At 44.7% G+C, this 26,644-nt stretch overlaps 1 protein-coding gene across 4 annotated transcripts in view; it reads right to left on the reverse strand.

The window, feature by feature from the left end:
• Positions 1–3,194: 3,194 nt before the first annotated feature.
• LOC117048019 (dimethylaniline monooxygenase [N-oxide-forming] 5-like) overlaps positions 3,195–26,644 on the reverse strand; it is a 39,865-nt gene continuing 16,415 nt past the window's right edge. For 2 of the 4 annotated variants that reach the window (XM_033151329.1, XM_033151330.1), the window contains exons 2-9: positions 17,786–17,923; positions 16,079–16,267; positions 12,892–13,054; positions 10,300–10,442; positions 9,544–9,743; positions 6,501–6,856; positions 5,784–5,856; positions 3,328–3,682 (exon numbers count right to left, since the gene is read on the reverse strand). In XM_033151329.1, the coding sequence (XP_033007220.1) occupies positions 3,328–3,682; positions 5,784–5,856; positions 6,501–6,856; positions 9,544–9,743; positions 10,300–10,442; positions 12,892–13,054; positions 16,079–16,267; positions 17,786–17,917 (1,611 nt within the window). In that variant the 5' untranslated portion in view covers positions 17,918–17,923. Of the gene's footprint in view, positions 3,683–5,783; positions 5,857–6,500; positions 6,857–9,543; positions 9,744–10,299; positions 10,443–12,891; positions 13,055–16,078; positions 16,268–17,785; positions 17,924–26,644 lie in introns of those variants that run through there. The other 2 variants (XM_033151331.1, XM_033151332.1) reach the window with 2 other exon arrangements.

The raw sequence follows: 26,644 nt of genomic DNA on the forward strand, positions 1-26,644 counted from the left end.
TAACCTCCTGGGCATGCTTCAAAGTATATTTGTTTGTTTGTTTGTTAGTTTGTTTGTTTGTTTTTGCCTGGAACACCTATGCTTGAGTGCAAAGTTTGCAATACTTTGCAAATGAATCGGCTCTGTAATATATGACTTAATCTCCAGACTCATTCACATTACCATTATTCAAAATACTGCCATCAACGTAATTTGACTTTTTTGAGCTGTGGATTTATGTGTTTTCTATCAATCCTCGGAGCAATTCAGTACTGGGCCAATTCAGTAAACGTGCAATCAAATATAAATTTCAAAGTTATTTCTACAGACGCAAATCTCTCTCTCTCTTTTTAAAAACACTCGACCAAGATTTGACTTAATGTCAAACCGTATAACTGTCACATCTGAGCAAATTGTGACAGAGAGGCTCCAAGTGTTGGTTCCTACATCTGATCTCTGCGTGGCCACAAACCTGTGAGCAGGGCTAGGACCACCAACTCTCTGCGTCAGACTTAAGAGTTCCTGGAAAACGGTTGGAAGCATTTTTTTTCCATGGACGTAAGTCAAAGGTGTACAGTGGTACCTCGGGTTAAGAACTTAATTCATTCCAGAGGTCCATTCTCAACCTGAAACTGTTCTTAACCTGAGGTGCCACTTTAGCTAATGGGCCTCCTGCTGCCACTGCGCAATTTCTGTTCTCATCCTGAAGCAAAGTTCTTAACCCGAGGTACTATTTCTGGGTTAGCGGAGTCTGTAACCTGAAGCGTCTGTAACCTGAAGTGTCTGTAACCCAAGGTACCACTGTATCTCTATGCGGCCAACTGAATGTTACAAAGCAGTGTGCAAATGTTTGTGCTCCCTAGAACTCCAGGCTGGATATTAACAATGAAAGCGGGGATTTTTCATCAGAAAGAGCCGGAGCCCAATCAGTTGTGGATCTCAGACGACACCTTGTGGAAGGCAGAAGAATGGATGGGTTTAATTCTCAAGCCCTTCTCTGGGCCTGGGCCTCTGGCACTCGTGAGAACTGTAGTTCTCTGAGGAGCGTAGAAGCAGCTCTCAGAGAGTTCTCAATTCCTTCTCACAATGCAGGATGCAGAGACCTGCTTCTGCCCCTCTCCCATTCTGCACATTTCATCCTCTCTAACTTTCAAGCTCGGAGCTTGCAGAGCACCCGGCAATCAGCTTAATGTTGGGCATTTGAGATGTGCGTCGCAAAGCTCTATGCTCCAGCACATGGCAACCACCTGCTGTCATTATGACTTCAGATGATCATGAGATCAGGAGGTTGACAAGTGTGTGCTCCCCACCCCTGGGATGCAGGGAAATATAGGGAGGGATTCAGCATTCCACTCTTAAAAATATCTGTCTGCGTAAGCCCTTCTGCTTGCGCAATGGAACAATCTCCCCGCTGCTCCCCTGCATGCTATCCTGGGATTCTCCTCACACACACCCCAAGTCATTTTGTGCCACATGGGGGGGGTGAAGGAAGTGGAGAGAAGTGGCACTGCTCTAGCAGAAGTATTCGTGTGGGCTTCTGCTAAGCAAGACTAGCAAGCTGAATCTGGTCCCGTGTACTAGCCCCACAAAGGTTGCCCATCCCTGCTTGATATCTTACTTATGTTTCATGCACTTCAGTAAACAGTCACTGTGATTAGCTCAGCATATTATACGTTTTATTTCTTAGAAATTCAACAAGCATCCAGTTTTGGCATTTCTCATACATCTCACAGAAGCTTAAGCTGCTAGAGTTGCCCAGGCCCTTGTGGCATCTTGAAAGACGGACAGATTTATTGTGTTATAAGCTGCTGTAGACTGACAGCTGCATGAATAAAATATTAACGTGGCTATTGCTCTGTAATTTCAAAAACTGTTTATCCTCACTTCTAAGCAGTTCAAAAGCCTGATCTGTGCAGGAAAAGATGGGGGGGGTCTTCATAGAACTCATACAAGTCAGAAGGTAGCTTTTTACGATCTTCTATCATAACATGGTTTTGCTTTCCTTAGGAACTTTTGAATGTGAGAGTCCTCAGATTAGGGTGCTGAACACATTGAGAGAGCCAGGCTGAGGGGGGAAATGGTGGGAAAGGGTTATTTATTGGGACAGAGTGACTTTCGCAGCTGTTGTTAAAGTTGCAAAATAAGGAAGCACGGGACAGAATGAGGGAGAAATTTCTGGAACAACAATGGGATATTAGCTCCGCCCAAGGCATGATGGATAACAGCAACAACTGGGAAAAGATAAATGTAACATTTTACAAGGACAGGAAGAAACACCATGGACAGAATAATTGCCACACACAGGAAGAACACGGATATAGTTTGAGAGCCTCACTTGTAGATTTATAAATCATTTAATGTGTCAACACAAGTAGAAGTTATTAATATTGCGGTTGTTGTATAAGGGATTTTTATTATGACCTGAATGTAATTGAAGTTAATAAGATTTTGGAATGTAGAAATAAAGAAAACCATCAAACCATCAATTCTAGCGTGCGGGGGCACCTTATCTAAATTATATAATTTGGTATTTGAATGATTAGCGTTAGTAATTGTATTATACATTGGTATTGTTATAATGAGGCTATTAAAAGGTAAAGGGACCCCTGACCATAAGGTCCAGTTGTGTACGACTCTGGGGTTGCAGTGCTCATCTCGTGTTACTGGCCGAGGGAGGTGGCATACAGCTTCCGGGTCATGTGGCCAGCATGACTAAGCTGCTTCTGGCGAACCAGAGCAGCACACGGAAACACCGTTTACCTTCCCGCCAGAGCGGTACCTATTTATCTACTTGCACTTTTGACGAGCTTTCAGACTGCTAGGTGGGCAGGAGCTGGGACCGAGCAACGGGAGCTCACCCCATTGTGGGTATTCGAACCGCCGACCTTCTGATCGGCAAGCCCTAGGCTCTGTGGTTTAACCCACAGCGCCACCCACGTCCCTGGTATTGTTATAATGAGGCTATTATTGGACTGTAATTGAAAACTTATAAAAATTATTATTAAAAAAAGAACAAAAGCAAAAACGAGGAAGGAGGAGGAGGAGGAGGAGGAGGAGGAGGAGAAGAAGAAGTAGTGCAGCTGTTATCCTGAATATGCCTGTGAGGACAGAGTCCCCTTGGTTGTGTGAATGTTAACAAGCAGACTAGTGTAAGGGAGAAGACGTTTTTTTTGGGGGGGGATTCTGGGGAATTCATTGCACGATCTGCTCACTGCTGAACAAGCTAGAGTTAAGAAGTAACAGATTCTGCTCTCTTTAAAGCCACATCTGTTCTTCCCAGCATCCTAGATGTTTGCCAGGTACAAGGGTGTGCAGGTACAAGGAAATGGGTTCCCCTCCGGCTCTGATCTACAGGTAAGCTACCAGGATGGCAAAGAAGGCCAAGCAGCCAAGCACTTTGATGAAGAAACAAGGAGTCGAAGGCAGGCTGGTGCCCACGCAGGTCTGCAGGCCTCGGGTCTTGGTGGCCTTGACAATCCTCACCTTCTGGTTGAGGATGGCATTTCTGGCCCCCTCCCACTTCCCAGGCCCGGTCAGGCGGAACTGCACCGGAGAGCAGGGCCCAAAGAACACCTCCCAGGCCAGCTTTGGGTCCGTCAGGATGAGACGCAGCAGGTTGGGCTTCACTCCCGACAGGGAGGCCAGTTCGTCCATGTGATCGACGTATTGCACCTGGAGCATGGTATGCTGGCTTGGCACATATCTGAGGAGAGAGGGAGGGAATCGGCAGGCATTAGTTAGACCCTGAGGAGACCTTAAACCAGGGGTCAGCAAACTTTTTCTTTTTCACATTTCTCTTTAAAAATATATATATATTATTTTCTCCTTTAACAACTTGCAACAATACAACCCTCCGCTCTGCCGAGCTTATGACTTCCCTCCCTCCCTTCAACAGGTAATATATTTCAACCCACTCGCGCACTTTACTCTTTAACTATTGTCCACATTGTAGGATTTATTTCAACCCTGCTCATAGCTGTCAACTTTTCCCTTTTTTAAAGGGAAATTCCCTTATTCCGAATAGGATTCCTCGCAAGAAAAGGAAAAAAGTTGACAGCTATGATCCTGCTGGTGTCTTCAGATTTTTGCAATTGTCATTTAAATAAGCAATAAATTTACTCCAATCTCTATGGAATTTTGAGTCATCTTGGTCTCGGATTCTGCAAGTCAGTTTGGCCATTTCCGCATAGTCCATCATCTTCATCTGCCACTCCGCAATGGTAGGTAACTCTTGTAACTTCCACTTTGGGGCTAAACCAGGGGTCAGCAAACTTTTTCAGCAGGGGGCCAGTCCACTGTCCCTCAGACCTTGTTGGGAGGCCAGACTATATTTTTTGGGGGGGGAGAACGAATCCTATGCCCCACAAATAAGCCAGAGATGCATTTTAAATAAAAGCACACATTCTACTCATGTAAAATATGCTAATTCCTGGACCGTCCGCGGGCCGGATTTAGAAGGCGATTGGGCCGGATCCGGCCCCCGGGCCTTAGTTTGCCTACCCATGCCTTAAACGCAGCTCTGGCTTGGTCTCCCTACGGCCACCCCCTCTCCCCTTTGCCAAGTTTGGCGCACTTGGCTGCTTTTAATCCCAGGGAGCAAGACCCATCGTTTCCAGTGGCAACACACTTCCTGAGACTTCAGGACAGCACTGCAGGGTTCGTTTTCCTGTGGATGAAAGAGCACTGGAGACTTATCATCTCTTGCGAATATTTGCTTTGCTTACAAATATCCAGGCTGGGCAGAGCAGAAATACATGCACTCTTTCCTTAGCAGGCAGCAAAGCTAGAAATTATGCATCAGGTTGCCAAAGAGCAACTGTGGACTGGAAGGATGCTTTAGCCTCAGCCAACTCACTGCTCTTTCTGCTTCTCTGACTCCTGGTTTAAAGGGGAAACTAGCCCCAAACTGTTCCTCTGCCCCACATCCTATTGCTCAAGGGCTACTAGTCTTCCCAAATTGGTGGTTGTGGCGATCACACAGGGTCCCCGGTCGTTTAACGGACTATTGATCCCTGTGCCACCACTGTCCCGCTGTCACCAACCAGGTACTCCCTGGTAAATCACTGAGTCCAGTCAAGTTTTTGAAATTGAACCAAAAAGAACAAGTTTATTTCTCACACAGTTACAAGCTTATGGTTTTACAAATACAGTACTTCGCTTAAGTTCTCAGAATGTCCTGTCAATATCTCTTCGCTAGTTCCTATACCATCCTATACCATCCACCCCCCACAGGGTCCCAATCGAACCAACCACCTCCCAACTGAAACTCTCTCTTTCAAACAACTGACTGCACTTTAATGACTGATTCAAATACTGATCTGAACTCACAGACTGGACTGACTCTCAAAACCCCTGTGCTTCAATCTTAAACACAGTTGACTCCGCCCCCTGGGTTTTCATTGGACAGTCTATTAACCCTTTCACACTATCCCCAGTATGACATCACCAGCATTAGAGGACAAACGCCACAGTGGTCAAAGGTCTCTCTCTCTCTCTCTCTCTCTCTCTCACACACACACACACACACTTGCCACCCTATTCAAACACTGGGGAAATGCTGCAGAAAAAAAGCTTGTACACGAATATTGCTTTTCTGCCGCATTTTATCCATGTGCTTGTGCCCACCAGCAATGTAGAGGTGTAAAACGGCGTGAACTAATGGGAAGCTCTGGCGAACTACACATTTGAAGAACACTCTACGAAGCTAGAAATAAGAAGCAAGCTTCCAAGACCAGGAAATTTAGCATGAAGTCCCGAGAGAAATCAGCATCGCTCACTGTAAGCACGGAAAGATGGCAACCTACCGTTTCTCATTATACTTGATCTTCTCAGTTATGTCAGCCATCATTTCATCCTCTGAAGGCAACTTGAGCAGGCCTGAAAAATAACACACATATGTACCAGTTACAGGTAGGTAGCCGTGTTGGTCTGCCATAGTCAAAACAAACAAACAAACAAAAATTCCTTCCAGTAGCACCTTAGAGACCAACTAAGTTTGTTCTTGGCATGAGCTTTCATGTGCATCCACACTTCTTCAGATACACTCTGAAGATATCTGAAGAAGTGTGCATGCACACGAAAGCTCATACCAAGAACAAACTTAGTTGGTCTCTAAGGTGCTACTGGAAGGAATTTTTTATTTTATTTTGTTTTGACATATGTACCAGTTAAGCATTTCAAATAAAGGTCCGGCTGCCCAATTGTTTCACAGCTCACTTTCTCCTGACCAAGAATGCAAAAAGCTGCTCATTTGTTTCAGTCCTCTCAGGTAAAATTCTGGTTCAAGCCCTGGTCTCCTTGCCTACTGAAACCCCTCTCATAACTCAGTCCTCTCCCAGACACAGCTATAGAAATGCATGGTTGGATTAGAAGTCACCTTTTCACACTCATGAGAATCCACCCATACTCTTTGTCATTCCAGCGTGGATCACAGAGTTCATTATACAGAACAGAGCCCAAGCACTGGAGACCTTAGCAGAACAGAAGCTCAGGAATCCACAGTGTATTCCTCTCTTCCTTACCCTTGAAGATTCTCGTGGCCCAGCGAGCTTGGAGTTCAGCTATTGGCATGATGGCTCCCAAAGGTTGGAGGAGGCCGACGATTGCCAGTGTGGGCTTTTCCAGCCGTGGTGGGAAGACAAACTTATATAGTGGGATCCAATTGTCCCTTGTCTGGATGACTCCCTCCTCGACGAAGGCAAAGGAGTAGTTGTATCCTGTGGCAAAGATCACCACGTCAATGTCTTCCTCTCTGCTGCCATCTTCAAAAACCACTCCTCTCTCCGTGAACTCCTTCACGTTTGGCTTCATCAGAACCCTGCCAGAAATGATGGCGTTCGGAAGGTCGTCAGCTGCAATGGGATACCTACTGAGGAACCTATGGGGCAAAGGAAAGAGGCGTTGAAGTGCTTCAACCTCCGGATGGGTTGGGGGTGTTGTTCTGGGCTTGCAGAAGTTTATTAAGATTTATTCCTTGGTTGTTTGTCACCCCCAGTGTACGTGGCTCTTTACGGAGCACAAGGGGAGAAGCCTTTGCTTCTCTGTATGTCTGTGTCAGGGACTGGACTGAGGAGGAATGGTGGGGACCTTCCTGAATCTTCTCGAGAAGAGGAGGACAGTACAGATTTACAACATGGGAGCATATTCATCCAGTGCTTTACCAGCTGCACTGGCTCCCGGTGGAGTACCCGGTCAGGTTCAAAGTGCTGGTTCTGACCTTTAAAGCCCTATGTGGCTTAGGATCCTCGTATTTACGGGACCGCCTCTACTGGTATGCCCCACAGAGGACCTTAAGGTCCACAAATAACAATAGTTTAAGGGTCCCGGGCCCAAAAGAAGCCAGATTATCCTCCACAAGGGCCAGGGCTTTTTCAGTGTTGGCTCCGACCTGGTGGAATACTCTGTCCCACGAGACCTTCTTTTTGAAGAAACCCTTCTGGGTCCCTACATTAAAATTCCTCCCTGGTCTCCCTACTGGCCTAGCATGACTAAGCTGGCCAGTTAGCCAGTTAGTTGTTTTAATCATTGTCTTGTATTTGTTGTTAGCCACCCTGAGCCCAGTTTTTGGATTGGGTAGAAATAAATAATAATAATAATAATGATTATTATTATTATTATTATTATTATTATTATTATTATTACAGTGGTTTGCAGAAGGTCATAGTTCAGAGGCTGCAGAGGGGAGAAGCTGGGAAATATTGGGAGAGGAGCAGTAGGAAGAAGAAGCACCAGGGGAGAGACAGCTAACAGACTCAGTGTCTTTAGAAAGCATTCCTGACCCCTCTTCTGCCAGGACCCAGCGTGCATTGAGAGTAGTAGAACAGAAAGCTCAGAGGCAGAAAGCACAGGTCAGCCGACACAGGAATGAAGTATAATAGGAGAGACGGAGGGGGTCGGACTTCACTCAGAGCAACGCCATTATCTATGAGAGATGTCATTTCTGCGCTCTCTCTCTGTGAATATTGACTAAAGACTTGGTAAGAACTCTTCTTGTTATCTGCTTCTTGGCTGCCACCATGCTTGGGAGGGATCGAATTCCCTGAAGCCTGACAGTACAGATACATAAATATTTTCATGCACGTGGACAGAAAGAAAAATGGAGATGAGATTATTACAAGTGAGGCCAGAGAGACTAGCTGCATGTGCCCCTTGGCGACAGCCAGGATGGGGTGGGAATGGCAGGTTGTATCAAAGGATCAGGGGACTCTGAGAATGGAGGTGGAGAGAGATAATGCAGTGATGTGGGAGAGGAAGAATAAGGGAGAGGAGCTGGTCAAGTCAGCCCCATCCATTTGGCTCTCACCGTTGGAAGCTATAACTGTAAAGAAAAATAATCTGATAGAAGGGTGGACAACATAATGAAATTTATTAAACCAAGTGGGAGGAGAGTATCCATTAAAAGAATTTAAGGAATTATCATGAAAATTAACAACATGAATACAATACCATCATTTGAACGAAGTATTTAAGAAAGACAGGATACAAGGGTTTGGGGAACAAATGTCACAACTGGAGAGAGATCTGTTGGAATGTAATGTAAAAGTGCTGTCTAAATTGTATAAAATATTACTGGAATGGGAGACAAAGGATGAGCAAGTAAAATCCTCAGTGATATATTGGGCAATAGTTATTGGTCATAATATAGATATGGAAGCATGGGAACGACCGTGGAATATGGATATAAAATTTACAGCATGTTATGTTCCAAGAGAAAATTATATGGTACTAACACCGAATAAATGGCAAAAAATGTATAAATCAATATCAAATAAGAGTTGGAAGAGTAAAGAGAAAGAAGGTTCTTTTTTACTATATGTGGTGGTCTTGTAGTAAGGTTAAAGCTTAACTGGGAAATTATATACAGTCATACCCCGGTTTGCGCACGCTCCGTGTTACGTACGTTCGGGCTGCATACTCCGCTAACCTGGAAGTGCAACACGGAGCGGGGACACTTCTGCGCATGTCCGTGCATGTGCAGAAGCATTCTGCGCAGTTCCCGCATGCGCAGAAGCGTTCTGCGCAGTTTGCACATGCACAGAAGCGTTCTGCACAGTTTGCACATGTGCAGAAGCATTCTGTGCAATTCCCACATGCACAGAAGCGCCGCCCGGGTTGCGCACTGTTCGGGGTGCAAATGGCACCCTGGAACAAATTGAGTGTGCAACCCGAGGTACCACTGTATAATGAATTGAAAAGAGATGTTTAAAATAACGTTTGAAAAACAAACCAGAAGCTTTCCTTTAGGGAATTATAGGGACAGAACTACCCAAACTGGATCGAAATTTATTTATGTATGCGACTACAGCAGCAAGAATTTTACTTGCCCAAAAATGGAAAGGTGAAGTCCCAGCAAAAGAAGAATGGATACAAAAACTTATGAAATATGCAGAAATGGCGAAACGTACCGGGAAAATAAGAAATCAAGATAACAAAATGGTAATAAAAGAACGGAAATGGTTCCTTGCATATTTACACAGAAAAGAAGAAATGCTAAAAACAGCAAACAAAGGCAGAATTCCCCAACCTTCACAATTTCCTGAGATTAAAAAAAGACTCCTGCCTTACCTGTGCTGGGGTTTTATACCATAGTTCTCGTGATTAAACCTCGTGTTCAGCTTCTTCTCTCCCCACAGGTTCACCAGAGTGCAAGGAAGCATATTGCGAAGGAGGTTTTTGAAACGTGTAAAATGAACCACGTCTAAGGGGTACCCATCATCGGAGACACGATTCACCACCCAGGTGCCAGTTCTGGTGCTCAGAAAGATCTATCCGGAGGAGACAGGGGCAGGTTAAGGAAGAAAAACCCACCACAGGTGCCTACTGAGAGCCAAGTGTAGTGGAATCACATGTTCACATGTTCAGGCATAACCAACACATATATTAGAATGTGCTGGCAGGGTCCTTGTAGGGGTTTGATACACTATCCGTTGATACACTGCAGGTGGGGGAATACCATTTTGGAATATTATCCTACAGGGGAAATTCCAGTATATTTCCCTCTGTGGGTGAAAAAGCAGCTGAGGGTTGGTAAAATTGCTCAACCTCATAGCCACCCATGAAATGCTTTGTGTTTTGTTTTTAAATTGCATATTTAGGAAAAAGATTCTGAGGCATCAAGTCCCATTGAATTAAGTGAGAGTTCCTTACAAGTGAACACTTGCAGAATCAAGCAGTTAAGTGTCACTAGCAGGAGCTCACCACTTCTGTTGGTTTCAGTGGCACTACGGGGCCCAAAGCTTGAGAAAGGTGCCCCAGAAAGGTGGCTTTGTGAGAATATAAGGCAAATGATTTATTTGTTTGTTTTTCTTAAGTGAGCAGAACCTGCTTAGTAACATGGCTGAGGTCCACAGAGATGTCTGCTCCAGAATTTCCCAATCCTATCACGAGGATTCGCTGGTCCCGGAATTTTTCAGGATGCTTATATTCTCGGCTGTGCATAATTTTCCCCTTAAACTTCTCAACACCTGTGAAAAGGAGAAATAAGCCATTTTGCATGATGCTGGGCAAGGTGTACCCTTGTTGCTTCGACTGTCAAGGGGGAAGCCCCAAATTGAAACATCTGTACAGGTTTCACAGATAAAACAAAGGAAAAAAGAAAAAATTCCTTCCAGTAGCACCTTAGAGACCAACTAAGTTTGTACTTGGTATGAGCTTTCGTGTGCATGCACACTTCTTCAGATACACTGAAACAGACGTCACCAGACCCTTATATATAGTGAGAGAGTGGGGAGGGGTATTACTCAGAAGGGTAGTGGGAATGGGGGATTGGCTGATGGGTGTGGAAAACCTGTTGACGACTGTTAACGACTGCAATTAGTCTTAAGGGATAAGCAAGGTGTGAGATGGCTAAAGATAGCTTTGTCATGTATAATGAGATAAGAATCAAGTGTCTTTGTTCAGACCAGGTCTCTCCATGGTTTTAAGTTTGGTAATGAGTTGCAATTCAGCAACTTCTCTTTCCAGTCTATTTCTGAAATTCCTTTGTATTAAGACAACTACTTTGACTTCTTGTATAGAATGTCCTGGGAGATTGAAGTGTTCTCCTACTGGTTTCTCTGTCTTGTGACAGACTGGTTTCTCTGTCTTGTGCCTTTTCCTTTAAGACTTTTCTCCCAAGAAGCAGGGATAGGTATCGCTGTCTAAATAGACACTGGATGAGATGAGGATGAACCACCTCACCTTGCAGCCTCTACAGCCAAAGAGAGGCAGTGGGCAGCAGTGTCTACACCAGCCTTTCTCATCCTTGGGTTCCCAGATGTTGTTGGACTACGACTCACATCATCCCTGACCACTGGTCCTGCTAGCTAGGGTTGATGGGAGCTGTAGCCCAGCAACATGTGGGGACCCAAGGGTGAGAAAGGTTGGTCTAGACCATCAGGTTTGGGGTGGAAAACATGGGTTGTATGGTAGCTCACATGTGGTGTTGTAGCTAAGTTGGGGAGCAGGAATTGACCACTGGGAGGTAATATGGAGAAAGAAGGTTTGAGTCTCCTTCTTCATTTTCCTCTTTCTGTGTGTCATAGTTGGATCCTTCTAAACCCTCCACCTTTTATTTGACTGGGGTATACAAGGAGAAGGGGACGACAGAGGATGAGATGGTTGGACAGTGTTCTCGAAGCGACTAGCATGAGTTTGGCCAAACTGCGGGAGGCAGTGAAAGATAGGCGTGCCTGGCGTGCTCTGGTCCATGGGGTCACGAAGAGTCGGACACGACTGAACGACTGAACAACAACAAATACAAGGGATTTAAAAAATATATGGATGTCATTATTACATCTGGTTCAACTCTTTAAGTCACTGTAGGAAGTTCACTGACTCTCAGCCTAACCAGCTGAACAGGGTCCTTGTGAGATTTTAACACACTTGTGCTCTAAATGAAACAAAACAATTGCAGCTTCTTGGGCAGCACTGCGTGCTTCCAAAGTGCCAAATCTATTTCCCCAGGTCTCCTCTTTTTGCCTAGCAAACTTGTTCTCATCCTGATATCTGGCTTGGGTCCCAAATTAGGACAAAAAGTAAACTAACACTAGTTGGGCTAATGTCATTCATTTAAAACAGGGGTCCCCAAACTAAGGTGCGCGGGCCGGATACGGCCCACGCAAGCCAATTATCCGGCCCCCAGTGACCCCCGCCACCTGCTCTTACTGGTGCGGCGCGGCTGCCCATCTCCAGGTCGGCGGGGCACTGAAAATAGCTTGTGCGCATGCGTCATTTCTGGCACACTTCCAGGTCTGCGGAGGCCCGTGCGCACGCACACAAACTCTTTCCAGTGCCGCTCTGTGTCAGAAGTGCACCGGAAATGACGCTTGCGTGTGTGCACAAGCTTTTTCCGGTGCCACGCTGCACCAGAAAAAGCGAGTGCGCATGCTCCCCTACCTTCTGGCCTGCGCGATCGGTGCCGGAGGAACCGGTCCAAGGCCAGGTAAGTTTGCCTACCCCTGATTTAAAACCTTGAACCAGATCTCTTCCCAACAGACACGATGCCCGGGAGAGTTCCTGGTGCTACCATTATGCAGCTGAGGCAGCTTAACCCAAAGGAAACCTTCTCTGTTGGAATTTGAACCCAGGTCTTTTACACCCATGTCACATATAAATAGTTCCCCTGGGTTCAAACAGAGCCCCTGTCATTTTAGGCTAAGCACTGCATGTGTCCTTTGCATGGGCAAAAACAAAGTTGCCTAGAAATTTGCTCTTAAATGTTGGCATCCTAATAATCTCAGCTGCATTGTAAACTGTTCCCACACATAGTGCATTAAATATTTGAGGTTGTCGATGTTACTATATTATTCTAAGACATTCAAATACCCTAAAAAGAATAGCGGGGTGAACCATATTCATGCCACACAGATTCTGCTTTCATATGGGTTCCCCAGAATTCTCAAGCAGTTGACCACATCAGAAAACCCCACCTACCAGGAAACAAATCCAGTGGAAAATAAGGATCTATGTGGTGTCCAGTGCAGACCAGGACAGCATCAAAGATGGCAGATTCCTGCTTCCCATATATTTCACTTACAACCTCCCATTGGCCAGTAATGGGGAAATCTGGTCGTTTCTTTATGCTGCAGACACAGGCCTTGAAAGACAAGGTAAATGGTTTTTATGCTTGGCTTTATATGCACATTTCACAGCAATGAAACACATGAATTAAAATATGCTCACAAAAGCCAGTGAGTGGGGTTGCAATGTGGAACATTCAGATGGGGGGGGGTCACGGGGATGACGATCCTTTGAATCATTTTGGGAACTGCTCATACAATGAATATCTAGACGCAGGGCCGGATTTAGGTTTGATGAGGCCCTAAGCCAGGCATCGGCAAGGTTTACCGGCCATGGACCGGATCAATCCCACGGAGATTGTCCGTGGGCCGGACTGGCGCAGCGTGGTGCCGAAAATTGCATCTGCGCATGTCCGTGGCACCGAAAATAGCTTCTGCACATGCCTAGATGCCGAAAATCGTGCCTGCACAGAAGTGATTTTTGGTGTCTAGACATGCGCAAACGCAGTTTCTGGTATCTGCGCGTGCGCAGATGCCATTTCCGGCACCACTTGGTGAGTCCCTGCACCGCATGCAGGGGACTTGCCAAGCAGTCGGCTCGGTTTGCAGGCGGCTTGTGGGCCGGTAAAATGGTCTTCGTAGACCACATCTGGCCCGTGGGCTGGAGGTTGCCAACCTCTGCCCTAAGCTACTGAAGGTAATGGGGCCCTTTATATGTCCAGCTGTCCTTTGTCAACAACAAATTGTCACTGTTTTTTGTGTTGGATACATGCTATATGGTAATTTATGGACCTAATAGGTATCTAAAGCCATTTGCACATGCAGAATGTAGGCACCCTATATACAGAAATGAGCAAACCAGTGATATTTTAGGAAGCAGGCTAGCAGGCGGGGGCCCATTACTTACATCATGGGATCCTACACAACACAAAACACAGTTGCTGTATGTATGTATTCTTTTATTTGTTTTTTATCTTATATTTTGGAAATGTACATCCAGTGGTTTTTTCCTTTAATTTTTTTGGGGGCCCCCAAGAGAGTGGGGCCCTAAGCCATAGCTTGTTTAGCTTATACATAAATCTGTCACTGTCTAGACATAAATGCCTCCCCCCCCCACACACACACCTCAATGAGATGTTATAAACCTGTTATTGGATAGGACCAGACCAGGTTCCAGGTGGGAGCTTACATGGCCAAATCGTGCTCCTACGCACAGAAAACAAGAACAGCCATTGTGCTATTGTGCAAGTTTTCAATGTGCGGGAGCCTTATAAAAACTGTACCACTTGAGACAAGATCGAACATCCACATAAAATCATGTGAGCCCTCATCTACAATATCAAGTGGTACGACCCATACTAGAGGGAGTTAACATAGCATGACTTTAGAAGAGAAGAAGTAGGGTTTGGATTTGATATCCCGCTTTGTCACTACCCGAAGGAGTCTCAAAGTGGCTAACATTCTCATTTCCCTTCCTCCTCTACAACAAACACTCTGTGAGGTGAGTGAGGCTGAGAGACTTCAGAGAAGTGTGACTAGCCCAAGGTCACCCAGCAGCTGCATGTGGAGGAGTGGAGACGCGAACCCGGTTCCCCAGATTACGAGTCTACCGCTCTTAACCACTACACCACACTGGCTCTCTACTGACTGTAGTTGCTGTGCACAATCAGAAGGCCCTGGTGCAATACTTGGCACTTCCAGGAAGGGTGGGAAAATGCTCCCACCTGAAGCGAGGGAGCGCTGCTTACCAGTCAGAGCTGATCAGAAGGCTGAGCTGGATGGGCCAATAATATATCATACGTAATTAAATCATAAATCATTTATAATAAAATATAATGGCGTGAAATATCAAGTTCATACCTCAAACAAATCTGGGAGGCTGTGGTGGGGTGTCAAAATGCCCCCCACCCCAACCATTCCAAAAGGGCTTTTAGTTTATTATATCAGAGGCTGTCTTTTTAGAGCCTGTAACTTGGTGCCTCTTTAGAGTATATAATTTGTGTCATTTTTACAAATTTCCCTTGAAACATGTTGAAAAGTGTCTGTGGCATTTTGCGTGTGGAGGTCCCCAAATAATTCAGACATGAGACATCATTTTTGTTTGGGATTTTGGCAGAATTTCGGCCACAACTTTATTAAATTACAAATCAATGTGAGTGGTTGCGTAGGCATTGGTCCAGACTAGCTGCCCGACGGGACAGAACTGACCACGTGTCAGCAGTGGGAAATCCCATCTGGGGAGAGATCTGGGGGTTGGTATGCAGAACCCTCCCCCTCCCCAGTGGGTCCCAGGGGCTCTCGCGTGGGCCCTGACCCCTACCGGGGTTTCGGACTAGTATATGAGCCCCTGGATTCCTTTAATGGAATTCCCAGCACATCATCATCATTTGGAGGGACTACCTCCCCTCCAATCACACATAATGACCAATGCCTAACCGCCAACCTTACAAGTTGTGACTAGCTGCTAAGCAGTAGGCAAAAACCAGATGGCAACAGCCAATCAGCCAACTGGCAAAATTCCTACCAGGCCCCTGCCCCAAAAGCAGACACCCCCATGACAGGCATAGCAAGGTCAACACAGAGGCCTAAACAGAGGGAGGGGAGGGCGGGTGATCCGCAGCATGCAGCCAAGAGGGCGGTCAGCCACGAGGCTGACCCATATATAGGCTGCTGGCTGTCCATCACCAATCGATACATGTGAATCTCCCTAACAACACCCCCAAGCCCAATCGGAGCTGTGGCCAACTATACTATTCCGCCCACAGCAATGGAGGTGGCTTGCTGGCCCCCACTGCAACACGTGCTCTCTATGACGGAGAACCCGCTTTATTCGTTTGCTTCCTAATAACTTGCCTTTCCCCCAAGGCAGCTCGTGACATGAAAGCAGTTTAAAAACACACAAAGGATACACACCCACACACAATTAAATAATAATAAAAAAACCTTATTAAAAGCATCATTTAAATTTAAAACCATTTAAATGAAAGGAAGTGGGAGGCAGGGGCAGGAGTATCTGTTTCCGTTTTCCATTCCCAGCTGTTTCCCACTATCCCTACTGTGATCGTGCCTCGGTAGCCAAAGATCGAGGCCCGGCTTCTTACCTTGAAGCGTATGTGTTTGAGCAAGTCAAAGTGTTCGGCATACATCCTGAAATAGTCCATCACTTTGCTGTGGTGCATGTAGTTTGGGTACTCGGCAGGGATGGGGAAGTCACTGTAGCTCATCATCTCCTTTGAGGTATTGATGGTTAGAGATTTGTAAATGCTGGCCTGGCCCCCAATATCGTGCTCCTGAAGGAAATTGCAGAATTAAGAACAGGACTTCTAAAGCTGAGCATATATAATGTGGTGTTTTTTTTTCCAGGTACTTGGTACAGGTATTGTTGGATCATGGCTCCAGGCTATGGTTTCTGCTCTAACACATTTTGCCAGCTTTCCATTGTGCTTCAAAAACCTGTTTGACCAGAGACCCGTAGTGTTTCATTTAAAGAATGCAAGTAGCTCATTTTCAAGGCTCTGGGGAAACGTGCAGTTTATCTTAAACTAGGAGCTTAGCAATGTGCATATATCATTGTTCTATATCTTACTGGCTTCATGAAAACAAGTACTACGAATCTGCAAACTATTATCCTGCGATTCACACTTGGAGAAACTTCTGTTTCAAAATGCATAAGTATTTTTAGCGCAAGCTTTCTACCTAAAATGCAAAATGTTGGCTGTTTGACTCTTTCAGCCATTTTGATTTTGGCCGGTTCTAAATGTGAAATACCATTTGCAATCGCAAGCTCACAATTTAGCAACCTCTTCCCAAGAATGGCCAGCCAGATATCTCACCTGTGATTTGTCTCCGGCTAAATGAAAATTCCTTTCAACCATCCATGGCTAACTGCTGCTGGTGGTGGAGGTTGTGGTGCTCGGGTATACAGGGGCGTAACAAGGGGGCGGGGGGCTGCCGCCCCGGGTTCCATAATGGAGGGGTTGACAAATTATCAAGGAACAATGTTTTTTGGGGGGGGGAAATGAATTTTTTTTTTTGAAAATGCCTGCTCTGAAGGTCTTATCTTACTATACTTACTATATATAGCTATATATGAAATTTCATGCATATCAGTTAGTATCTTGACCCTCCTCCACCAAAATAGCTGTTCACTTGGCTGTTTTCCTATGTCATGAAGGCTGAAATTTCAGTTCAGAGAACACTTACTGTTCCCTAACCCTGTGGAAAGCCATCTAATTAGACTTTAATTTGATTTCAAGATGTTTTTAGGAGGTAATTTAATTATTGTTTGATTTTATACCAATGTTATGTATCTGATGTTAGCCACCCTGAGCCCGACTTTGGCCGGGGAGGGTGGGATATAAATAAAAGTTTTATTATTATTATTACTTGTTATTATTCCTTTGTAAGAAAATATGAAATAACGTAAAACCATTTTTTGGGGGGGGAATCAATGGGGGGATTGACAAGAAATTTTCCACAATGGGTACCACCTGACCTTCCCATGCCTGGGGGGGGGGGGTTTGACAATTTTTTTTTTGCTCCGGGTACCAATTTACCTTGCTATGCCCCTGCGGGTATACGAAGGTTTTTATAGGAGCTTCCAGAGATTAGCAATCCCAAATATAACTTTGATCTCCCAGCCTCTTTTTCTTCCCCAACTTATTCTTTAAACACGTGGACAAATCAGAAACGAAACAGCATTCTCTTTGCTGGATGCTGGTCCTGACACAAGGGGCAATATTGCTGTTTGCACATGGACATTTTGCCATTCCCTTGTAAATAAACACCGAAGCCGGACTTTGCCATACCTGGAACCTCCACAGCCCACCAATGTCGTCACTTCTTTCAAAACATGTTGGCTGGAGACCTTCATCCAAGCAGCATTTAATGGCAGTTAGGCCGCTGGCCCCAGCTCCGATGACAGCAACCCTTTTCGCCATGGCAGCCTGCCACAACGACGACAATAAAAATACTAATTATAATTTTATTGTTTGTACTGCACCTCAGCCTTTCTGGGTGGCTTCCAACATATATAAAAACATAATGAAACATTACAAAGTTATAAAAAAAGCTTTCCTATACAGGGCTATATACAAGGAGGCAGCAGGCCATTGGTTTTCTCCAGTTATTGTACAAATGATTGACCCCCCCCCCCACAAAGGGTCTCGAGCACCGCCTCCCCCATTAAAGCCAATTGAGGAAACGATGGGCAGAAAAGATAATTAGTTCACTGAGAGATGCATCAATCAAGACACGGGGTGAATAAGATCACAAAGCCTGCGCACCAAACATCGGGGGAAGCAGATACTCATGCATATATGTGGTGTAGTGGCTGAGAGCGGTAGTCTCGTAATCTGGTGAACCGGGTTCGCGTCCCCGCTCCTCCACATGCAGCTGCTGGGTGGCCTCGGGCTAGTCACACTTCTCTGAAGTCTCTCAGCCCCACTCACCTCACAGAGTGTTTGTTGTGGGGGAGGAAGGGGAAGGAGAATGTTAGCCGCTTTGAGACGCCTTCGGGTAGTGATAAAGCGGGATATCAAATCCAAACTCTTCTCCTTCTCCTTCTATACATATTGTGAAAATACCTGAGCTGGTGGCTGATCTCTATATGGCAACCCATGTCGGCGAAAAAAGCTCAACAACTCTGGGCAAAACTTTTTTTTTGCAAAAAATAAAAATAAAAAACTCAACAATGTGCACTTTTTGAAATATAGCAACCCGAGGTTTCAGTACGTATGTACTTTCCAGACCCTAAAGATCACATTTACTGTATTTTGCTAAGCTGGTTGATTCTCATCTCTGTTACTGGAGCAGTCTGCAAATTCATGCAAGCATAACAAGGCTTCTGCTATACCGTAAAGGAGGGTGGGGGGAGTTACAGAAAAGCAAAAGAAAACTTCATGTTAGAAATGTCCTAGTGATAATGATTGCCCACCTAGGCCTGGATCCCTTGTGGGCTGGCTATCAGACACATTATTGTCACGACAAGACATTCAACTGCTGCAAAAATATGCAGGATCATCTGTGGCTTCCACAAATTTTACATGGGGAGCAAGTTTCACTCAAGCCAAAATCCTTTCGTTAGACCCAAAGGTTACTCCATTGCTTAGCTGTGGTCTTCCAGTCAAGTCTGTCTCCTGCCTGAGGAATGTCCCCCATGCAATAAATCTGGTACTGTTGTAGGAACGGCCCCCTGCCCCCCAGCATATTACACTGATTTATCAGCTTTTTAAAAATTTCCGCCTCTTGTGATTCATCAAAAAGCCTAAGTCCACATTTTATATAATCTATCTCTTCCATTAAAGATACTGAGGGAGTTTTTGAAGTGTGCATGTACGATTATCCTTAAATGGTATCGTAGGTTTTTAAACTGTATTACAGAAAGTGGCAGCCTACTGCAGCCTATTGCAAATTGTGTAATATATTCTCTGGGAGTTGGTCCAGTGGTATGGTATTTGTGGTTTTTGTTTTATTAAGCCTGTAGAAATCAACTGCCTGAAATATTCTAACGCTTGAGTCTATATACAGGTGAATCTCGAAAAATTAGAATATCGTGGAAAAGTCCATTTATGTAAGCAATTGTTTTCATTAGCTACTGGAGTGTAATATATGAGATGGACTCATGACATGCAAAGCGAGATATGTCAAGCCTTTGATTGTTATAATTGTGATGGTTACGGCGCACAGCTGATGAAAACCCCAAAGTTGAAATTGTTAATTTGGGGTTCTCATCAGCTGTACGCCATAATCACCACAATTATAAACAAATACAGGATTGACATATCTCGCTTTGCATGTCATGAGTCTATCTCATCTATTAGTTTCACCTTTTAAGTTGAATTACTGAAAGAAATGAACCTTTCCACGATATTCTACTTTTTCGAGTTTCACCTGTAGCTACCACGTTTCCAATAAGCTCGGTGGTGCAATAATTTCTGTTGTATACTGACAAAAAAAAGCTAGGCCAGAGATACTCAATAGATTTTTGCCCACCCTGACTTTCTCCATATCTCATAATGTAACCAAGTGGAAATATACTGAACTGCTGCTTAGCCTCTTTATTTAAAACAATCCCCTGGTGAACAGGTAGCAGGGGACCTTGTAGTCCGATCCTGCAGGGGATTCTTTCTGATGCAGACAATACACACGATGACTGAGATAGTCTTGGTGTAGTGGTGCTGCTATGTGAATCTACTGTGTGGGCATTAACTAACAGAGATGCCACCTACCTCTACTTATGTGTTTCCTGTTGGCTGCTTTTAAGAACCTCTTATTTCTCTCTTCAACAGCTCTTAACAGACGTTTCTCTGAGAAGTTGTATGCGAAGAAGGAACCCCTCAGAAGACTTCTCTGTTCCTGACTTCCACCAATTGTAGGAGGCAGTGTTCTAGGTGGGTTACGGTGGGGCTGTCTTGATTTCTTATAAAACCACCTGACAATCAGGCCAGCCTACTATATCAGGATTAATGACCCCACTGCCGCCTCCCGCTCCTCAGTTTAGTCCAGGATATTTTTTATGATGGGCACCCCTGGGCTCTTTATTATCCCAATGGCAGACTACTAAATCACCCAAAGGTTATATAATCAGAGCACATTGCTTAACAAGGTTAGATAATATCTGCTTGTATATGCTCCAGCAATTTCTAGTAATCAATTACATCAGATAAGAGGCAGAGAATTTCTTCATTTGATAACAATTTGTGGCTCTTCTGAAGATGGGCTGTTTACATCTCCGAAAGCTTAGATTATCCCTTAAAGTCAGATATCTGCTTGTATACTTTCCATTAACCTGCAGTCATCAATTATGTCTGATAAGCAGTTAAGACGGCCCCCTACCATTAGCCAAATGAGGCAACAGATTTTGTTTATCCTTAAGCACAGCTGAACAGGAAGCAGATCTGACCTATGGGGCGCAACCCACCATAAAGTTATTCTATGCAAGCCCCACTGAAATGAATGGAAGCTCTGCCCATGAAGTTCCTATGGCGTTCCAGAGTGAGCTATGATAGGGTCACTTTTTTGACATTAAAACTCCACCTTGGCAGAGGGTGGTTATGTCACCCAGGCAAGATGACATCTTAGCTTGCTGCTCCAATTGCTCTGAAGGCATTTCAACAGCCTGGTTGCAAAAGAGATGCAACTCAGTCCTCCTTTGGATTGCCCCCAATGAGCTATGATTAGCAGAACCTGTGGGACACAAAACAACACACTAGACGGGTAGCTTTCTCGGAGCCTCAGAGCACCTGTGAAAAAGAAAGGATTCTTCAGGAATTCTCGGAATTCTGTGCCAAACTGTGCACACCAAGCTCCCCAAAGTGGCTGGGGAAATCCAGCCAGATGGGTGCTGTATAAATAAATTATTATTATTATTATTATTATTATTATTATTATTATTATTATTGGTACTGTGGAAGTACAGCACTATTTAAATAATCTCACTATTCCAAAATTAACACTGGACCACCAAAAATATATGGATAAACCCTTTTCATTAGAAGAGGTCCAAGCTGGAATAAACAGAATGAAACTTCATAAACAGCCTGGGCGGTGCGGTGCCTTCATTGGCATTTCTTTATAAGACCTTTTCTGAACAACTGGCTCCTTTTCTTCTAAAGCTTTTTTAAGACTTACAAAACAAGGGGCGAATCCCAGAAACATTGAAAACCTGCACTATAATCAATCAATAAAATTTATTCGACCGTCAGTCAGTACACAATCATTTTCCATACAAAAATTGAAACGTCTAAACATCTCAAGGAGCTTAACACTAAAACATACAATGAGAAGTAGATTATACATTTAGACCCATGTCAATACTGTCGATTTTAACCTTACGGCGTTTAAGGGCCAAAAAAAAGAAAAGAAAAGAAAAGAAAAGAAATTTGGCCACTAAGAAAGTTGTGAAATTGTTCAACAAAAACAAAACCTGGCTTTCTCTGTCTACTAGGCTAAATTGGCCTAGGAGTGGAGCTATAAGTTTTTGTCTAAGATCTGCATAAAATGGGCAGGTCAAAAGGATATGTTCAGTTGACTCAACTGCTCCCTGGGCACAGGGACAGGATCTCTGGGCATATTGAACTCCCCTCTATCTTCCCCACAAAACCACCGATTCCAGAACATTTAACCTAGCGGCTGTGAGGAGTGGATTTCCACCAGATAAGGGGCTGGTGAAATCTGGAATATCTGATCCCCCCCAAAACATCCTAGGTTTCACAAGGGCAATATTCTCTTGTCTAGCAATGTCCCTCAGTCTTTGAGAGACCACAACTTTAGCTTGACTGAATGTCATAAACTCCAGGAAGAGATGTGACAGTCCGCAGGTCTGCACTTCGTTTAAAGTCTTCCCCCCACACACACTATGATTGGAAGTCATCTCTCAGTAACAAGGGGGTCATGCCCGCCGGGTTAAAACATAGTTTAAGCCATAGCCAGAGTTTTGTCTTCAAGGCCACATATCGAAATAAGCCTGCACTATAAGAGTGTTGCCTAAACCATATTAAGACTGTGAACAAGTAGATTGCTTCACTGTTCTCCTGGGCTCCCTTTGAAGCGAAGTGTTATGTGAGGATGTATGTGCTTGGGTATAAAGATGAGAAGTCTGCTCATGTGTAATGTCTGCTCCCTGAAGGCCTTAGAACACAAACTGGGCAAGTGGGGAGGGCATGGAATCATGAGAAGAAAAAGGAAGAGCAAAGTCCACGAACCATTGACACATGCTTTGGATAAGACCCAGAAGTGTGGAAAGACTTCCAATTTTATCGCAGGCAGAGACAGGTGCGCTTTTCAGCTCTTGTGAGCTAGAGCGGTCACTGGATAGATATTGGGGCTACGCAAGGGCTTTGCAACCCCTAGAAAAAGCTCAGAGGGCGGACTTCTGGTTGTGGCACCACGGATGATGGCTGAAAATTCCATCGTTACAATTCTCATGGGGTAATTAGGGGCTGAGATGGGAGTAATCAGCCTCCCAAATCTTCCCGGGGCTACGGGGAAGACACTGCCTCATCCAAGGATACCTATTAACTCGGCTTCGACTTCGGGACTGGGGGGCACTGGGTGCAAAGCACCCGACAGAATTTTGGCTCTCCTGGATGTTGTCTCTCGTGAGCGCCACAATCTTCATTTCCTAAGATGAAAAATTGGATATAGGATTCGGACATGCTTCAAACAAAAAGGGAGGAATTATTTTGCTAAACAATCCAGCCTCTGAGGTGCTAAAGAAGATCGAGAGGAAGAAGATTTAATCATCTAATTGGCATGTGGGAACGGGACGGAAAGGGGGGGGGGTGAGCCTTCTTTGCCATTGTACTTTATTTCATTACATTATATTACTGGGCAAAAAACCCCTTCAAGAAGAACCATTTTCATTATTTACAACAAGCGAGATTTGAAAGTTTGATATTCATGGATATAATTTGGCTTCAGAATTTTGAACTGTGTGGAAATGAAAATAATATATAATAAAGATGTTTGGATTGCTTGGAAGAGGATAAAAGGTTCTCCATAATGTTGATATCGGAGTAGAAGCAGAGTATTGTTAGCTATTGAATGTCTTACTAATGGATTTTGGATGGTTTCCTGGACACTTCTTTCTTTGTGAGGAATGATGCAGCTTTAATTAGGAGGAAATCCGTCATGTTGAGGACTGAGACCGGGCTGCAAAACTATAAGCCATTGGGGGGGGAGCCCTTAACATTTATTATCTCATTACATGTCTATGTCCAGTCTGACTGGGTAATCCCCACCCCCCGAAAGGCTGAGGTTAAGCAGCCGGTCTGAAAGAAGTACTGAGCTGTCGCTTAGTTTGGATTTTATCAAAACTGTGTGAGATGGCGACGGTCAGCTGCAATGACTTTTGGATTTGGCATAAGCATCAACGTGCGAGGAGGCACTGCAATTTATGGGAGAATCATCGACATTAAATTCACACAGCAATATATCTTTGCTTTTTTATCTTGCTTGTCTGAAAAACTCAGAGGCTGTGAAGAAAGAATGAAGGATAATATCAGTAGGAATTAGGGGAATCATTGGAAATTACAATGGAATGCAAATGAAATTTGATGTTGACCAGAGCTCTTCACGTTTGAAGCATGGGAAGTCGAAAAATTTATATTTTGGCAGAATATTCAGATTATTTGATATGTTTATGTATAATTTGGAACATTTAATGTGATTTGATTGGTTTGTTAAAGTAAAAAATTTAATAAAAATGATTTAAAAAAAAAACAAAAAGTGAATAAGGAGTGGGCTATCTTTAAGGAATACATCAAAATTTATGTGGAAAAAGTAGAATTTCTGACAGATATTGAGTGAATCCAGAAAACGATTAGAGTGAAAGGAGAGAAAAGTCAAGATAGAAGAAGAGACTAAAGAAATAATGAAATGTGTTTAAGCTAGTTGAAAAAATAAAGTTGTGTAACAAGAACGGCTGGAAGTCAAGTCACTTGGTGGGTGTCTGTGTGGGGTAGCTATGTAGGTATGTTGATACCGGTATGTATAGTATAGAGTAATGTAATGTAGGTACGGTATGTTTTATGTTATGAAAATAAGGCCGTGTGTTGTGTATGTGTATTGTGTAAATGTAAATGTATGTGTTTTATATGTTAATAAAATGTAATTTAATTTTTTTTAAAAAAGGAAGTGTGGATAGAGAAAGTCCAAGCTTACATCTTATGCTTACATCTATAGACAGTTTAAACCAGGGCCGGATTTAGGTTTGATGAGGCCCTAAGCTACTGAAGTTAATGAGGCCCTTTATATGTTCAGCTGTCCTTTGTCAACAACAAATTGCCACTGTTTTTTTGTGTTGAATATATGCTATATGGTAATTTCTGGACCTAATAGGTATCTAAAGCCATTTGCACATAACAATGACCGCTCCCCACCTCAAATGGGGTCACACGCAGGGGTCACGCGAAGCACCTTGATCTTACATGACCCCCAGCAATGTAGCCTGTTTTCGCCTCCCCAAGCTGGATACCTGGAGGTTCCCGCCTAACCTCAGACAGTTAGCCAACCCCAGCTGGGGAGGTGTTGCCAAGGGAGTTGACCAGATAGGGTTAGGACCGCCCTGCACACACAATAGAGGCTGGAACTTACCTGGGAGTCCTCAGTTGGCTCCAGAGCTTCTCACACCCTGCCCTCCCTCAGTTTACGCCTTCCTTTTGCAGGTTAACCTCTTCTTTACAGGTGCTTCTACGGCCATTGATGGTTGCTGTTGAAGGACTGGGAAGGAATTTCCCTGCATTGGCAGGTTTTGCCTTCCCTGTAGCAAAACGTCACAACTTTGGCGGTTTCAGGCCTTGGGCGGAATCCTTTAGTCTGTCTTCCCTAAATGGGGGGGCCTGAAGCAATGAACCACCCACCCCCTGCGGTGGGAATCCCAGGGTTCCCCGTTAAAGGGGTTGTTTTGAGGGGAGGCATTGGCCATATGCCAATAGGTTGTCAATGCTCTCCTCTGCGGTGGCAGCGAAATGGGGGGGGGGGCCTCTCTGCTTGAACAGACGTTCTCCAGAGCCAGCCCAATCCCCACACACTTTGAACAACCCTGATGTTCCCCAGATCCCCGGATGGGGACTGGGAGGGATAAACGCCCAATGCTTAAGCCAAGGTCTCCCTACATCTGAAAGTTTAATAAAGTTGTGGCCCATTTTCATCCCATAACATGTTGTCTTGAGTCATTATTCCTCCCAAGGGTCGCCTGGGGTTGGGGGGGTCTCCGCAAAGTACTGTTTTGGGGGGACAGGAGGAGGGCAGGTGTGGAGGATTCCCTGGTCCTGAATGGGGTAACTGTGCCCCTGAAGGACCAGGTGCACAGCCTGGGAGTCATTTTGGACTCACAGCTGTCCATGGAAGCGCAGGTTAATTCTGTATCCAGGGCAGCTGTCTACCAGCTCCACCTGGTACGCAGGCTGAGACCCTACCTGCCCGCGGACTGTCTCACCAAGGTGGTGCATGCTCTGGTTATCTCCCGCTTGGACTACTGCAATGCGCTCTATGTGGGGCTACCTTTGAAGGTGACCCGGAAACTGCAATTAATCCAGAATGCGGCAGCTAGACTGGTGACTGGGAGTGGCCGCCGGGACCACATAACACCGGTCCTGAGAGATCTGCATTGGCTCCCAGTACGTTTCCGAGCACAATTCAAAGTGTTGGTGCTGACCTTTAAAGCCCTAAACGGCCTCGGTCCTGTATACCAGAAGGAGCGTCTCCACCCCCATCATTCAGCCCGGACACTGAGATCCAGCGCCGAGGGCCTTCTGTCGGTTCCCTCATTGTGAGAAGTGAGGTTACAGGGAACCAGGCAGAGGGCCTTCTCGGTAGTGGCGCCCGCCCTGTGGAATGCCCTCCCATCACAGGTCAAGGAAATAAACAACTACCTGACATTCAGAAAAAACCTGAAGGCAGCCCTTTTTAGGGAAGTTTTTAATGTTTGATATTTTTGTATTTGATTTCTGTTGGGAGCCGCCCAGAGTGGCTGGGGAAATCCAGCCAGATGGGCGGGGTACAAATTATTATTATTATTATTATTATTATTATTATTATTATTATTATGTATTTTGTCAAAGTAATTGTTGAACTGAAATACAATTAAGAAGAAGTATATTAATAGTGAAATTTGGAGGGGGGAGAGAAAGAGTGGAGGCCTAGGCTATAGCTTGTTTAGCTTA

This window comes from Lacerta agilis, chromosome 6 (assembly GCF_009819535.1).
Source record: "Lacerta agilis isolate rLacAgi1 chromosome 6, rLacAgi1.pri, whole genome shotgun sequence".
NCBI lineage: Eukaryota > Metazoa > Chordata > Lepidosauria > Squamata > Lacertidae > Lacerta > Lacerta agilis.